The sequence below is a fragment of the Phoxinus phoxinus genome, assembly GCF_949152265.1.
Source record: "Phoxinus phoxinus genome assembly, chromosome: 22".
NCBI lineage: Eukaryota > Metazoa > Chordata > Actinopteri > Cypriniformes > Leuciscidae > Phoxinus > Phoxinus phoxinus.
The window spans coordinates 20,732,442-20,748,260 of NC_136897.1; the positions used below are offsets into that span (position 1 = coordinate 20,732,442).

The 15,819-nt window shown below is 37.1% G+C and overlaps 1 protein-coding gene across 2 annotated transcripts in view; it reads right to left on the reverse strand.

The window, feature by feature from the left end:
• Nucleotides 1-15,819, reverse strand: part of arhgef10la (Rho guanine nucleotide exchange factor (GEF) 10-like a) — a 107,996-nt gene that overhangs the window by 45,404 nt on the left and 46,773 nt on the right. For both annotated transcript variants that reach the window (XM_079596674.1, XM_079596673.1), the window contains 2 exons: nucleotides 13,986-14,113; nucleotides 5,777-5,877 (listed from right to left, as the gene is read on the reverse strand). In XM_079596674.1, coding sequence (XP_079452800.1) covers nucleotides 5,777-5,877; nucleotides 13,986-14,113 — 229 coding nt within the window. The remainder of the gene's footprint in view (nucleotides 1-5,776; nucleotides 5,878-13,985; nucleotides 14,114-15,819) is intronic.

The following is a 15,819-nucleotide window of genomic DNA, read 5'->3' on the forward strand; positions in this document are numbered from 1 at the left end:
GAATTGGGGCTGTCAGTTTATTTCAGACAAATTGTATTGGAACTATTGTAGGCTTTGCTATTGCACAAATGTTCTGGTTCAATACAAGAGAAGCTCAGTTGGCAGCATCAGTTGAATAATGTCAATTACCAGAGAATTCTTTTAGCCTCGGCTATTTGTTTTGTTTTTGTTTTTTATAGTGTTTAGTATAAGGCATTTACAATGGATTACGGTGTCTGGAAGGTTTAAAAGAATTAAAAATGAAGCTTATATTTGGTTTTGCACTTACATAAAAATAAAAATAAAACTCTAAAGTTGTCAAATCTGGAGTTTTCAAACAGGGGTCCTGAACCCTTTGAGGAATGTAAGCCGGAATGTATATATATATATATATATATATATATATATATATATATATAGTCACAAATGCAAATACTCCTCTCCATAATCATAAACTTTCCATTTGTAGCACAAAAAGTAGTTTGCATGAGATCTCTCCACTCCGGAGAAATTTTAAGTACTTTATCCCACAACTTAGGAATGTATAGTGCCATTCTTATGGTTCACACAACCCCCTAAAAGAAGCACCCAAACTATTAGTGCCCTTGTATTGCTTTTCTCCTCAAACATCCAAATTGCTATTTAGTACCATAAATGCATAATAGAAAACATTCATCAGAATGGTCCAGCGGACCGGCACAAAGCGAGGCTGTGAATAGCTGAACCACCAGCCTTGGAGTGTACTAACTATACTGCTTTCTTTAGAGGTTTGCTGCCTTGACTCTTTGAGAGAACAAGCAGGCACAACTATTTAGGACAAAATGTGAAAACACAGTTTTTAATTAACAGCTATGTACTCCAAAAGAATACACTGAACTTCATCTAACTTGTTTGTCATTTACAATAATAGCTGGTAACCACTCATGGACCTTAGTTTTTTTCCAGTAGAAGCAAATATACAGAAGCATCGCATAATAGGGATTTATTTTTAATTATGCTTTGGCATTATCGACTAACAGCGGTGGGCTTTAAATCTACTGTGATGATTAATTACAAAGCAGGCCAATCTATAAGCACTTTGACAAAAGCAGCAAAGATATAGTCGAATCAAAAGAGTTCACAGGATGTTGCTCGACACTTCAGGGATCAATGTTTAGCAGCACAATTGTTTATTGAATTCCAATTAATAGTGTATTTGCAAATCATAAAAAAAAATCAACACTTATTTTTTTATGAATGTATAACAGCATGGCTTAATGCGGTTATAGATTCACATTAGAAGAAAATAAAAAAGTATGCGTGTACTGTGCATGCTTTATGATTTCTAAATAGTATGCATTTAATTCAACAACTGAATAAATAAAGAGAATAAATAAAATATTATCCTGTTGCTTGGGTTTTGACTACAGTTCCAGCAGATGAAATCATAAGACAAATCAGTCAGTCGTTTGGAAGCATAAGACTCAATGCTGAATAGTAACAAAAGATTCTTTGTGTGCAGTAACCGCATAAAAATACACAAGAAGTGAACAATGCCTTTTATGCCTTTTCATTTACTTTAGCATGAGCTTTTTCCATATGCTGTTTTCCTAGGAAGCATCAATGGGTTTCAGAAAGGGCTTTGATGAAGGAAAGCTCCCTAACTTGGTCACATTTGAAGGTTGGAGGAGGAGGGATCAGTTGCTATGACATCCATAGACGTTAGTTCTTGCTTGCCAGGTTGCTGAGCCGTATAGTGAAAGAAGAGACAGGTTAAGGACAGAGTTGTTCTGAAAGTCCTCTCTTCTCTCATTATGTAGCCGTGCCAGACAGTCCACGGCAGTGATCACTGATCAGGAGCGGGAGGAGATGGAGTGTGTCACTCAGGTGGAGTGGGGTAAACACATGCTTCCCTTCCTCAGATATGCACACACATCCTAAACTCCACCTGGAGGTAAACAGTGTTTATCATAACCTGATCGATCTCAACAATAGGTTTACAAATGATTTCCCACTCTTCTTTTCTGTGCTTAATTTAGAATGCTTTGCTGTCAGTCACATCCTCTTGTTCTTTGTCCACCACTATCACACATTGAGTAGATACACACATAAATAGAATTTGCCTTCATATAAGCTTTTCCATATCTCTCCTGCCGTTTCGCATACTTTTTCTTTCCAAACTTTCTTCCTTCAGCTCTGTGGCTAATCTGCCGCCTTTTGTGTGTGTGTGTGTGTGTGTGTGTGCGCATGTACTTACAACTGACAATATAAGCTGCCACAAGTCCAGTACCGAGAAAGCTACTTTAAAACTAGTATACCAAGCTAAAAGTAATTATTTAGTATTTTAACAAGCCAAAAAAAAAAAAGTTAAATGCTCTAAATCTATGTAGTAATGTATATTCATGTATACATATTTATTTATATTTATATTTATTTATATTAATAATTATATTAAAATATTTGAATGCATTTTATGAAATATCACATTGGTTATATAATATATCATATAATAAGTAAAATACAGTTTTAATATACAGTACTGTACAATTTATATTAAAACATAATATAGCATATATACTGTATTATATATATAACTATATAGCCAATAAATAATACATAATGAATAATATATTATATAAACATGTACTAATATATATATATATATATATATATATATATATATAATATTAATATAAATATATGAAATATAGTTATAAATCTAATAAATATTCAATATATATGTTTTTGTTGTTTGTTGTTGTTTTTCCTGGTACAAAAAAATTAAATAAAAAATAGAGAAATGTACTTTTTTTTTTAAAGAGAAGGAACTGTAATGCCACAAGAACTTGAATCTGTCAATCAATTTTCAGATTGACTACATTCTGCAAGTCAAACATTAATTAAAGGTGCACCTGTGAACATGCAGCAAGGGAGCATTTGTAAAAAGAACCAGGTATTTTCTCTGCACCACATGACGTTGTCGTGGCAATCTCTGAACCACATCTTCATAATTAATGGAACCCTCAGGACACACTCATCCACAGTCATGTTGAAGTTCTCGATCTCACGCCCCATGAGTTCCCAGCATGCCGCCACAATATCACAAACACTGTTTTCTGACAGCATGTTTTTTTTGTAGATACGAGCATATGTTACTCATTGCAGAACCTTGTTAATGGCCCTCCTAACACACAAAGCAGCTGCACTTTATATCACACAAACGTTGCCCATCAAAGCAAGGCTTGTAGCGGGAAACAGTTGGGATGGAGGACTCAGGAAAGACCCTATGCAGCTTGTTGATAGGATCAATACGTGTCAAAGAGGATACAGGGGATGGATGAACATAGGGATTGATAACACAAGGAAGTGGCTTGGGTTTTAATACACTGCCATATGTGTTGTGAAGGGTCTCAAATGACCACAATCAAAGGTGTTTTTTTGCACACATCCGACCCACACGTCCTCAAAGGATGTAAGAGAGCTCAGTAACAACAGGCCACCCATGAAATTGCACCCGCATTTCTGTTATTGTAATTTCATTTGGCTAAACGAGTAGGCAATGTGTGGGAGTAATGAAATTAGGGTGTAACTGACATCTTCAGCTGGATAACGACCGTCTGCACAAAACGCTTGGAATGTTTTGACATGATTCTAAGAAATACACATCATTTCTGCACATTCCAAATGTGACATGTTATGACCCTGCAAAGTGAAGTGTGAAAGATACACTGCGAGTTGTGAATTAAATCTCATTTTGGTCAACAAGCTTGGCTGCGATGGATTGCTCCAAGAAAAAGCAAGAAAGCAAACTGGGGGAATGCACAAAAAGCCAAATGGCTTCTTGAAGCAAATAAAAAGTTTCCTGTGAAAAAGGCTCTCAGAAATGTTTGTCATTCTCTCTCAGTTGCTATCTAGCTTGTTTTTTAAGTTTTTTTTAGGGATGTTGCCACTTACGCTGCCAACATCCACTTAGTGTCAGCCGAGATTGTTATTTGCCTATTGCCATAAAGCTCTTTTCAATAACAGCTCACAAATAGCCATAGGCAGCATATAAGGCAATTATTGTTGTTTTGAAAACAAGACAATACACAGCGAAACTTGAAACAATTTACCTTGCATTTAGAATGATTAGAAATAAGAGGTAAAAACAGGTCCCAGTCAAGGCTCTTCCAGATCTTGGCTCAAAAGCATAGCTCCAGTTCGTCCTATTCTTGCTCATTTCTCTGTGTGTCCATCAAGTAGGCTGGTGTAATCTTTGATCATGCCCCTCATGAAGTAAAACTACTTTTTTTTTGTTTTTGTTAAACTTCAGCTGCTGTGGAAAAAGCCGCAAAAACACGGCACTGAGAAGTCAGATACCCATCAGTCACTGGTAGTTTTGATGCATCTATTCACACCTCTGACCCGGTCTGCAGACTTAAAGAAACTCTCTGCACAAGTATTTCGTGCATGGCATTAATGACACGAAAAAAAATCCAGACTGCTAGATTTGAGTTGTCATCCAACATTCAAAGACTTTATCACAACTTAAAACAATGTACTGTACTACCTCAATAGCTCAATGCACCTTGACCCTGATAGCAACATTTAACACATTAATACCCAGATGTTTTTAATGCAAAATCACATGAACATGACGTGCAGTTGTTTTGCAGCAAGCATGCTAAATTCAATATCCAATAACTGTCACCCTCACCCCCGTTTTTGAGCGTAGATGTGAAAATGCAATCCAAACTTAAATGACTGCGGATCATGAATGCTTTGGAATACAGAGCTAAGGTCAGTCTCCTTTTAAAGAAGACACTCAGCAGATTATTCCTGAAGTGAAAACACGTAAAAAAAATATATTTTTTTGAAGTGTAAAAAATATATATGTTTAATTTTATTGTAAAACAAATGTACTGGATTAAATGTGTTATTTTGATGGTTCCCTTTGAACATTCTGTTGACTATAAGAAAAGTTGCACCTAACTCTGTTTAGAGCATTAGTAGACTGTCTCCTTAATATCTGCTAACACTTTCTTGTGATTCTCCCCCAACATACATTCTACTGACTATAAGCAACATTACAAGTACATGTCACCTTATTCTAACCCTAACCACCAGTCAGCTAATATTCTACAAACACTCGAATGAGAGTTAGTAGACAGTGCAACTTTACTCATAGTCAAAAGAATGTGTATAAAGAATGCCAAAATAAAGTGTAACCAACATGTTTTACTTTATACAAAATATTTCGACTATAAAATTGCTATAAAATCAAAGCCATATGTCTAACCAAGTTGTGTTCCAAATTTGAAGTTGATATCACAAAAACTGAAGTTCCTATGAGATTTTGTTGAGGCGATGTACCAAAAGGTTTAGGCTATTTCTATTAGCTGGTGATAGAAGGAGGTATGACTTCTTCAGGGAGTTAGAGATGATGTGGCTGAATATATATCTTTGCCCTAAGGTTAAAGCATATTAAAATGGTTTATGCATTGAAAAGACCAAAATAAAGCATGGCTGCACTCTGATTTATCATTGATGTGACAATCAGAATGCAAGTCAAGAAGTCACAACTGGTAAAGCAGTGAGATTTTGAAATTGTATTTTAAAGTCAGTTATTTTACTGCATGCAATTCTCTGGTCAGAATAAACATTATTATTTCTAATATTACTTAAGAAATATTAATTATTAATTAAGCAGATGTGTGTTTTGCTCTGAATAATACATTATTAGTATTTTATTTAGATCTTAATTATCATAGTCCATATTTCAGATCAAACGGCCTAAAGTCATGGGTTAGTGGAGAATAAACTCAAACTTCAAACTCACTCAGTGCTATCTTCGCTAGGTGGAACCGGTTGACCCAGGAGATCTTGCTGACAGGGCTTGGTGTGTTGAAGACCACAGTGAAGCTTACAGGTCGCCCAGACCTACAGTACAGGAGAAAAACATTGGACAGGTGGTGAGATACATTGACCTATCCAACATGGGCTCATTGCTATGGCCCTTTGAGGAAGATAATCTTGTAAAATTTCCATAAAACACATCACAACATGGTGGCACCTTAATTATCAGTATTAATAATACAGTAAAATAGTTTTGCTGCAGTGCACCAAGGAGCCCTGGGGAGAGCAGCTGCCACTCTCCCGAATACAGCTTGATCTCAAGCTGAGTCTGGATCTGTGTGCTGAGTTTTATTAATCAGTTTATTTCATTATTTATTTTGTCATGAAGTCTGTGCTTAGAGGAGGAAAAAGCAGACAGTAGAGAAGGAGGAATGGAGATCCCCACAACTGCACGTATATGATACTTTTTTTCTTAATAGAATCAAAGAGCCGGTACGAAGGTCAACGAGACCGTAAGATCTGTGGATGCGGTGGCATGGAGGGTTACGTAGGGAAGGATGGAGAGTGTCGGGCCTGTGAGCTTGCTGAGTTCATCTGCATTCTGAGCCAAGATGTTTAGCCAGGTTAATGGACCAGAACTTTTCAGCAATTCCTTCTACAAGGGGGGAATGAGCGAGCATGACTGAGCACTGTGTGCTTCTGGATGGGATGAGGTTCTTAATATGAGTTATTGAAGGAGATTGGCCACAAGAAATCCATCTGGAGTTGACTTTGAAGAATGACAGTTTAAAATTGAAAATGTGATTCAATTTCTGGATTCGATCATTATAAATTCTGTTATCTGAACCTCAGATATACCCATAGTAAGGAAAATAACAGTTGTGCTCATAAGCTCATACAGTAAGTACACACCTTTTGCAGAAGAAGTCAAACATCTACCATTATTTATAAATGCTTCAGAAATAATAAATATCTAAAACAAAAATATATATTAGGGATGTCGATTTAATGCAACGATGTGGTGCGATTATGGGAATAATAATGCGTAGACATATACGTCATCTTACATTGCATGCAGTTTAGTTACGAACATGATGCAGGGCAACGACTGACTGCATGATGAATGCAGTTAAAAATGCCACTAAAATTCAAGATATGAGGGAAAAAAATTTCCCTCTATGGTTTTTGTCTTATATTTATATCTTATGATATAGTTTAGCAATATCACACGAGCAAGAGTGCGGTTTTCCTCCCGAATATCTGCATGATTGTAAATGTGATTTTTATTTTATACAACAGTTCAATAAAGAAATTAATATTGTTACATTTCAGACACACTATTGTCGGTATTGTTTGTTTTTGCTCAATTTTGCCAATGAAAATGGTTCCAAACAAAGCCACAGTGAGTGTACTGTTGTGCGTCTTCGAGCAGCCACACTGCAGTGTTTTATTACTGAATGAATCTGAGGGTTTTATTGAATCGAGTGAGCCAATAGTTCAGTGAACCATTTATAAAGATGGTCATTTGCTTAGCTCCTCGATGAATCAGCCATTTGAATGAATCGGTTGAATGCATGACTGAATGACTCACTTATTAAGACAGTGACTTGCTGCCACCTACTGGCAGATTTTAGTTTCATATTTAGAGTAGTTTTCATTAATTTTCAGTGTTTTCAGTTGTATTTCTATCTATTTTTGCACTTACATCCAATCATCAAATATCTCATTTATTTTAAATTTAAATGTATTTATTTAAAAATGAGGGTATTTTATCTGTTAAATTGAAATTCATTCAGTCAGAAAACAGCGTGCGAGTAACAGAATGAGCTCCCTTTCGCGTCTTCTTGGCTTCAGTATTTAAATTATCAAGGGTTAAACTTTCGTGACGATGAAGCACTGGCCCGTCAACTGTCCAGAGCGTCGTTCATTATTAGAATTCATATAAGAATGCTAACACCTGCCAACCGTTGGTTCTAAATATAATGTATATATATGTCACCCCCTTGAGCATTAATGGCTGCTTGCAACCTTTTTATTAATTTGGGACATCTAGTTGAGATAAATACGCTTGAATTTAATATTATAAGAGAAGTACTACATTAAAAAAACATTTTAGTTTTTATGATTCCTCTTATTAAAAAAAAAAAGTGTAGAGTGCGGTTTATGCAAGCAGTACATAAACCTTTGAGCTAAACCGTAGTTTTGCACTCGCCTTAACACAGCTGTCCAGGCCTTCAATGAGTCAGGAACCCATTCGACACTTGTAAAAATACTTTGACTTCATTTCTAACACTTTGCTGGGTAAAGAGAGTCTCTCAGCAAAGGCTCAGGGACACGGAAAGCAATTCACATTCAAACATCATTAGAAGGTAATTGACTGGAGAATACGATGACGCCTGCCTTGGCTACTGTCACACCAGCAGCCTCTGCCTGCTCTGCATTCAATCCAGTCCAGAGAGAGAGAGAGAGAGAAAGAGAGAAAGAGAGAAAGAGAGAGAGAGAGAAAGAGAGAGAGAGAGAGAGAGAGAGAGAGAGAGAGAGAGAGAGAGAGAGAGAGAGAGAGAGAGAGAGAGAAAGAAGCGTGAAGTGCGAAGACACAGATATAGAAGAATGAAATGAAACCTTCGACGACGCTCTGAGATAAAGAAAGCGAATTCCGACTGAAATTCATGTGGTGCCTGGCTCCTTCCCAGAATGGCAAACGCAAACAACAACTCACAGATATTTCCTTCACTCAGCACAATGGTTTCACATGGAAAAATAAGCAAAAAGAGGTGGGATAGGGGGAGGGCTGGTTTTTCAGAGCAGAGTAAGTGCGCTCCATGCTTAATTTGATTCCTGGGATAAAGCTGGGCTCCCACATTGGTCTAAACACGATAAACAGAAAGGCCCTGGGTTCCTCCCGCTGGCTGATTGAAAATCTGGGTGGTTGCGAGAAGGTGTGCGAGTTTGTGTGTCTCTGTGCGGCCTGAATGAAGAAACAGCAGAGGAGGCAGACTCCCAGGCAGAAAGGGCAGAATGGAGAGCAGACAACAGACTGATTTATGGCTGCAGGTCAGTGCTGTGGCATGTGTGTGACACTAATGCAGAATGACAGGACAGATGGTGGAATGGAAGCAAGACACTCAGCTCTTCCCTGTGCCGATTGGAGGTGACTGTAAATCACAGAGGAAGTGGCGTTGGAGAAAGCACTCTAAGCTCTATAAACCCTATGCCCATTAATCCAAGTTCAATTAACCTGTCAATTTCACACTTAACCCTGGGTTAACATCTTTTTTAAACCAGGTTAGGCTTTTTTTAAACTCAAGCAAAGTTTCACACAAGTGGGTTACACTCCTTTGAAGTTGTATAGCCACAGACAACCAATCATAAATTGTTTCAGTGCTTACCTTATTAAATATGCATGTTCTTTCAAACTTTGTTCAGGGTGTGAGTGAAAGTGAAAGCAAATGCATTAACTGGAGTAATTATCATTATTGTGGCTTTTTTTGAGATTTTTGTAGAGTGTTTTAGAAGATGGAGTCTTGCTTACTTTATTCAATATTCATGTGCTTTCACTTTGTTTAAAATTCAGCTTGTAAATGAAACAGTGGAAGCAAATGCATTAACTGGAGTAATTATCATTATTGTAGCTTTTTTAGAGATTTGTGTAGTGTGTTTTAGAAGATGGAATATATGTGCCAATCTGTATTTGTCCAATCAATGTTACTAACCTCATGAATATGCAAATTCCTAAAACTCAAATAGGCAGCACCACCGTGGTCATGGGTTTGATTCCCAGGGAATGTGAATGATAAAATGGAAGTGATAAAATGTACACTTTTAATCACTAGAAGCTCCTGACTGTAAATTTAGGTAGCAAAGATTCTGGGTCTTAGCATTAGTTTATGATAAACATTTTGTAAGCTTTATATGCTAAACACATGCAAAACACTTTTGGCAGAGGTTGCGTTATCCAGCCTGAGGGTGGCGCTCTAATGTTGATTGACAGGCTTTAAGTACACATGAGACACACAGAGAATGCAAAGAAAAGAAAGTCATGTCTATTCTTAAATCAAACACAAAAGAACACAACAGAACTATATAAATGCTAACGGCTATTCACATAAGCCCGTTTAAACTAAAAGATTTATAGTTTCATTAACTTTATACGCTACTCCACATATGACAGACATGCCAAATTGTTACTGACCTGATGCAGACTAATACACATAGGCTGAATCCGAAATCGCCCAAACCCTCAATCACTATTCCCTATACGTTAGTCCGGTAATACAGTTCACTTGGAGTGAATACAAATGAGTGAGTGAATTCAGGCAGCAGCTGTTGAGTGTACATGGGCTGTACACTCCTTATTGCCGTCCAATGTGGGGTAGAATGAGTGCACTCTATAATAATATGACGTCACATTGACGTTGGATTTTGGCTGGAAATGAAAATCGTGTTGAAGTCAGAACCCAACGTCAGATTGATGCACTTTTGTGGACTTTAAAACAGAAACGGCCATTTACTGCCATTATAAAGCTTGGAAGAGCCAGGGCATTGTTTTATATAAAACTCTGATTGTATTCGTCTGAAAGAAGAATATCATATACACCTCTAGGATGACTTGAGGGTGAGTAAATCATGGACTAATTTTCATTTTTGGGTGAAATATCCCTTTAAGTCAGGGTTTACATATATGCAGTGGGAAATTTTGAAACCTGACTACCTAGAGCTAGTAAGAATGATCTTGGATTAACAATTTCAGGTGTGAAAATCCCACTAGACACAACACAAACAATTGTATATGGCTAAAAAGCTCATTTAAATACAGTGCACGACATTTATCTCAGAAGACCTAGAATAAAAACATTCTGGTAGGGAAAAAAAAGGCTCTCGGTTTTTAGACATCTGCGTGTCTACTACATTCATTTTTGTTCTCAATCAATTCGCCATGTTTTTGTCAACGTGTAATAGGCAGGACACGTAGGCACACACACGGATTTGCAGCAAGTTGAATGGGTGATGTTAATTATCCTATTTCCTGAATGTGCATCAGCCTCCATGGCAGCGCTTTGAAATTCCATGTGTCACTATCCCTTTTGCTGCTTGCTGAGAGGAGTTATCTGAAGGTAGAAAAGGCTCCTAGACTAACAGCAGGTGAAAAACAAAGAACAGGGGGTGCATGCTGGGAACTGCCGCTCTCCCTGGGTCTGTATGCGTGTGTTTGTTAAAAAAAAAGAAGGATAGGTAAAGAGAGAGAGGATTTGTGTATGTGTTCCAAAGAGAGAAGGAGATGGTTTTAAATTAGTGTTTTTTTCTGTATTCAAAGATTTATTTTATTTTATTCTCTGTGATCATGTTCTCCTTTTTTCCTTAACAGGATCTTTTTGGCCTTGTTGCCAAAAAAGTTTATTTATAGACCAGTGGAGAGAGGAGAGGAAATGATGGGGAAAGAGGGTGAAACCAAATCAGCAAATTTTGTGAGCCGGATTCAATTAACATCAGCCAAATGAGCACTATAGCTCTGACAGCTCTATTCTGTTCCACTCTATTGTACTCTATTGTACTCTATTGTACTCTATTGTACTCTATTGTACTCTATTGTACTCTATTGTACTCTATTGTACTCTATTGTACTCTATTGTACTCTATTGTACTCTATTGTACACTAAAAAGAGCAGACTCATAAGAATCACATGTTTGGGTATCAAATTACACTGGTCGTGCTGTTTTTTGATTCACTAAAACAAATTGCTTATCAGAGTCATTCATTCAGGATTAAAATGACAGTTTGTGCTGTAAAAAGAATCAGCTCATAAAAGCTATTTGGAATTTCATTGTAAATTCTTGATTCACTAAAAGGACCACATGGCGGCTCATTAGTTTGGGTATCAGACAACATTCACTGCGATAAATGTTTTTGATTCACTAATAAGAGCTGGCTCATAAGAATAATTTGTTTGGGAATCAAATTGCACTGGTTGTGCTGTGTGTGTTTGATTCACTCAAAATAAATGGTTTATAAGAGAAATTCGTTCACAGGGGTGCAGAAAGTATGGGTGATGCAGTATGGCGTTTTCACAGGATTGTAAATGCTACGCAAATGTTTGTTCATTTACATTGATTCATTTTTAGCGTTTAGTAATGTATGTGTAATAAACACTTTAAAAAAACAGCACCCCCACCTAACACATCTTCCTGTGACCCTGTTCGTTCAGTATTAAAATTACTCTGGTTTTTGATTCACTAAAAAAGTATTGGCACATAAGAGTCATTCAATCTGGAATTAAACTGGCTGTGCTGTATGATTTTGATTCACTAAAAAGGATTGGCTCATAAATGCTATTTGGAATTCAGACTACATTTTATATTCTCGATTCACTATAAGAGCCTGCTGTGGCAGCTCATAAAAATCATAATTATGTTTGGGGATCGGACAACATTGGCCCCACTGTGTCAGTCTGAACCAGTCTGGTCGCACTACACGTTTCAATCTGGAGATTCATAAAACTGTTAAATGGAACCACAAGTCAAGTAAACTATTTGGTTTTACTGTTTTCTCAAAAACAGTACCGGTTCTGAAAAATATCTTGGTTTCCTATCCTAAAGACATCAATGCATTATGACATTACAGCAGGCTGACGCAGGCATTGGAAAATTCAGGGAGTGTGACTGTTTTGGAAGATCTGTTTTGGAAGCAGGGCAGGGGTTCTGATGAACATCTGACTGAGCATATTGCTTTTGCAGGTTCTCCAGAACGTGAGCCAACCAAGCAGGCCTGAAGAGCAGGGGTCTGACAGATATTGGGAAGACTGCAGGGTACTAAGCCGCTCTGGGCCGGTTGGGCTGTCACATTAGGTTGAGAAAGCACACGGAGATTAAATGTTCTGCCGAGTCTCTTCCATGTGCCAAGGCAAAAAATCAGTCCCTAGTACCTCCTCTCAGCTGGCAAGGCACTATTTGTCTTTGTAGTTGGGTAAGTAAGGATCAAATGAAATAAAAAAAAAGTGTGATATGCTTGTGTTGAAACAGTTCATGTGAACACAACAAGTGAGATTATACAAGAATTTCTTGAACCCTCGTGTTATCTTTGGGTTCTCAGAGAAACCAAGACTTATTAAAAAGCGTAGCCTAATTCACTCAAAAATAAAAAATCTGACAATTTTTTACCCTCATGTCATTCCAAACCTGTATGACTTTATTTCCACTTTTGGAACATTAAATATGTCAACTGCTCTATGTGCTTTACAGTTTATCTTTTATTTCTCTCTGCTTCTCTTCTGTCATGTTCTTCCCGTCTCCTCAGCTCTTTTCCTAGTTGAATCCCCCACTAATCTATCTTCATTTCTCTTCCTTCCACGGCCGATTCTATGAGTGAAGTTTCCGCTCGCACTCTGCATCATTAAGATAAGCACATTCAGGTGCAGTGCACTGTGAAAAATGTGCAGCCTCCGCCATGACACATTTACATTCACTGACTCTTAATGTGACATAATAAGAGTACATTAAAGCCTCTGTCTACGCATCAAAGAGAAATGACACCAGTGCTCCAAATGGGAAACAGCAGCTCCCAGACTAAGTTAAATGAATTGAATAAGCTCGATGACTAGCCATAATGTAGCACTTCCCAGACTGAAAGAGTCTGTGTAACTTTACCTCCAGCATTCCTTGATCTCCCAAATCTGAGAACTACCACTTAATGATTTCCCGTCATGCTATTAGGCTTGTAATTTGCCGCTTGGCTACGTTAAAGGTGACAAGGGGTAGGCTTTTAACACACGCCGCAAATAAAGCCGGGTAGTGCACATTCATTAGGGGAAATTAACATGGCGCCAGGCTCCTTCATCATCTTAACGTTGTTGCGGATGAACATTAACATGTTTGTCATCTGCCATTATGTTTCAGTGCCACTTGGGATCACCTGTATCAGAGAATGTATGCAGGACTTTATAAGAGTCTGAAATCAAGCTGTGGAGTAATCAAAATAGTTGTTTCTTGCTATTAAGTCTCAGAAGCCATTTAGCAAAATGTCTTACTACCAACATTCTTGAGGCAAATGTAATCTATCAGGAGAAGATAAGTAAAGGAAAATGTGTTTTTGGATTAGGAAACGACTATAAAAAAAAGCACATATGAATGGGTTCAGATATTTGTTAATTTCATTGAGGGTGCTAAAGAAAATGTTAGCTTTTGCCCCGTTTACTCACTTGTCTGGTCTGTCAGGGACCTGCAGTCGTAAACGGCACTTGTTGGCACTCTGAATTTGGTCCTCTTTGATGCAGATCAGCCTTTGCAACGCCAAACACCAATCCTGAGCTACCGTAGTGTTCAGATTCTATAAACATAGCAAAGAATGACAAGTGTGATTCTAGCAAACATGCTATTTACTGGTAGTGTTTTAGGACCTTGACTTTACATTGGACATCAGAGTTTTGAACCAACACTGTACAGAAATTGTACAATTTAGATAAAAATGTACTGAAAATCAAGCACTGAAAAATTTTAATGTTATTAGGAACTGCACATGCCCAATAATAGCCAATGCAAAATTATTAATATAACAACAGGTAAAATCAAAGCATTTCCTACTCCCTTATTTAGATATGTCTATTTATTCCTGTGGTGATAAAGATTGAATAATAAAGCCTCAGGATCCTTTAGAAATGAAAATGCTGATTTGCTGCCCAAGAAACAGTTCTTAATATTATTAATGTTGAACACAGTAGTGCTTCTCAAAACTTTTGTGGAAACTGTGATATTTTCTTTTTCTTTTAGAAATCTTTGATGATGAGAAATCAAAAGAACAGCATTCATTTGGAATAAAATTATTTATATGCATGCATTTACTGTCGGTTTTGATTAATTTAATGTCTCCTTGCCAAAAGATCCTTTGCCCAAAAAAACAACAAAATAATCTAATCTTACTGACCCCAAACTCTTGATTCATAGTGTGCTGTATATTGTTAGTTGCATTTTTATATGCATTTAGCATTGTTTAGCACAGCTTACCATATCGGAACAGACCTGTAACCAGTCGAAAACTACTGCTTTATATCACTTTAAATGCAGAAATCACTGTTTTTTTGTTATGTTAATTTTGGCTTTGGCCTCGAAGTATTGATGAAGTAATAAAGGCTTCCCTCTTATAAACAAAATTATTCACACCTCCCAAAAGCCAAATCCAATTGAAATACATCTGCAAAATCAATGAGGTCTGCAAAAGTTCACCCATTCTCTATTCACCTCACATTTACATTCTGATTAGATTGTGGTAGGAATTAGTCATTTGGAGAGAGGCCAAAAGCATGTTTATGGACAAGAAAGCATGCAAGACAAAGCGCTGTTACGGTTTTCATATAACACTCAGAGATAAAAGAAGCAAACTAGCTGTTTTTGTATTGGTTTAGTGGCTGCCAAGGCATCAGGGGAGCTGTCCTGATTTGAGAGCCGCCTTGTGCTGTGCAGACATGTTGTTCAGAGCTATCTCCCATCTGAACATCGACTGCGGATCAGATTATGAAGGTTTCCCCGCGTTGACGTCCAACTATCAAGTGAATGCTGTGATAATCAATTGATGATCCACGTCTTTGGTTGCTGAACTTTAATCAGAATTTAATTACGCTGAACGCTGAATTACCCCCAAAGGCTTCCATCCGATGGCTGCAGCATATGTGGCTAAAACTGCTTTTGTTTTGGTGCTTAATATATTCCACCTTGATTTTTCCTGAACTTTGTTCTTTTTATAATTTTTGGACAGTGTGGATATTATTTTCATAACGAAAATTCAGTTTATTTAAACAAACGCACAGCTTATCTTATTGAGAAAGGACACATTCAATTAGAACACAGTAAATACAATACATAAATACAAATGATTTACATGGAAAAAAGGGTATCATGTTTTTTATTATTTTTATAATATTAAGCAGCACAACTCTTTTCAACATTGATAATAAAAAGAAATGTATATTGAGCTCTAAATGAGCATATTAAAATTATTTCTGAAGGATCGTGTGACACTGACGAGTGACGACTGCCATC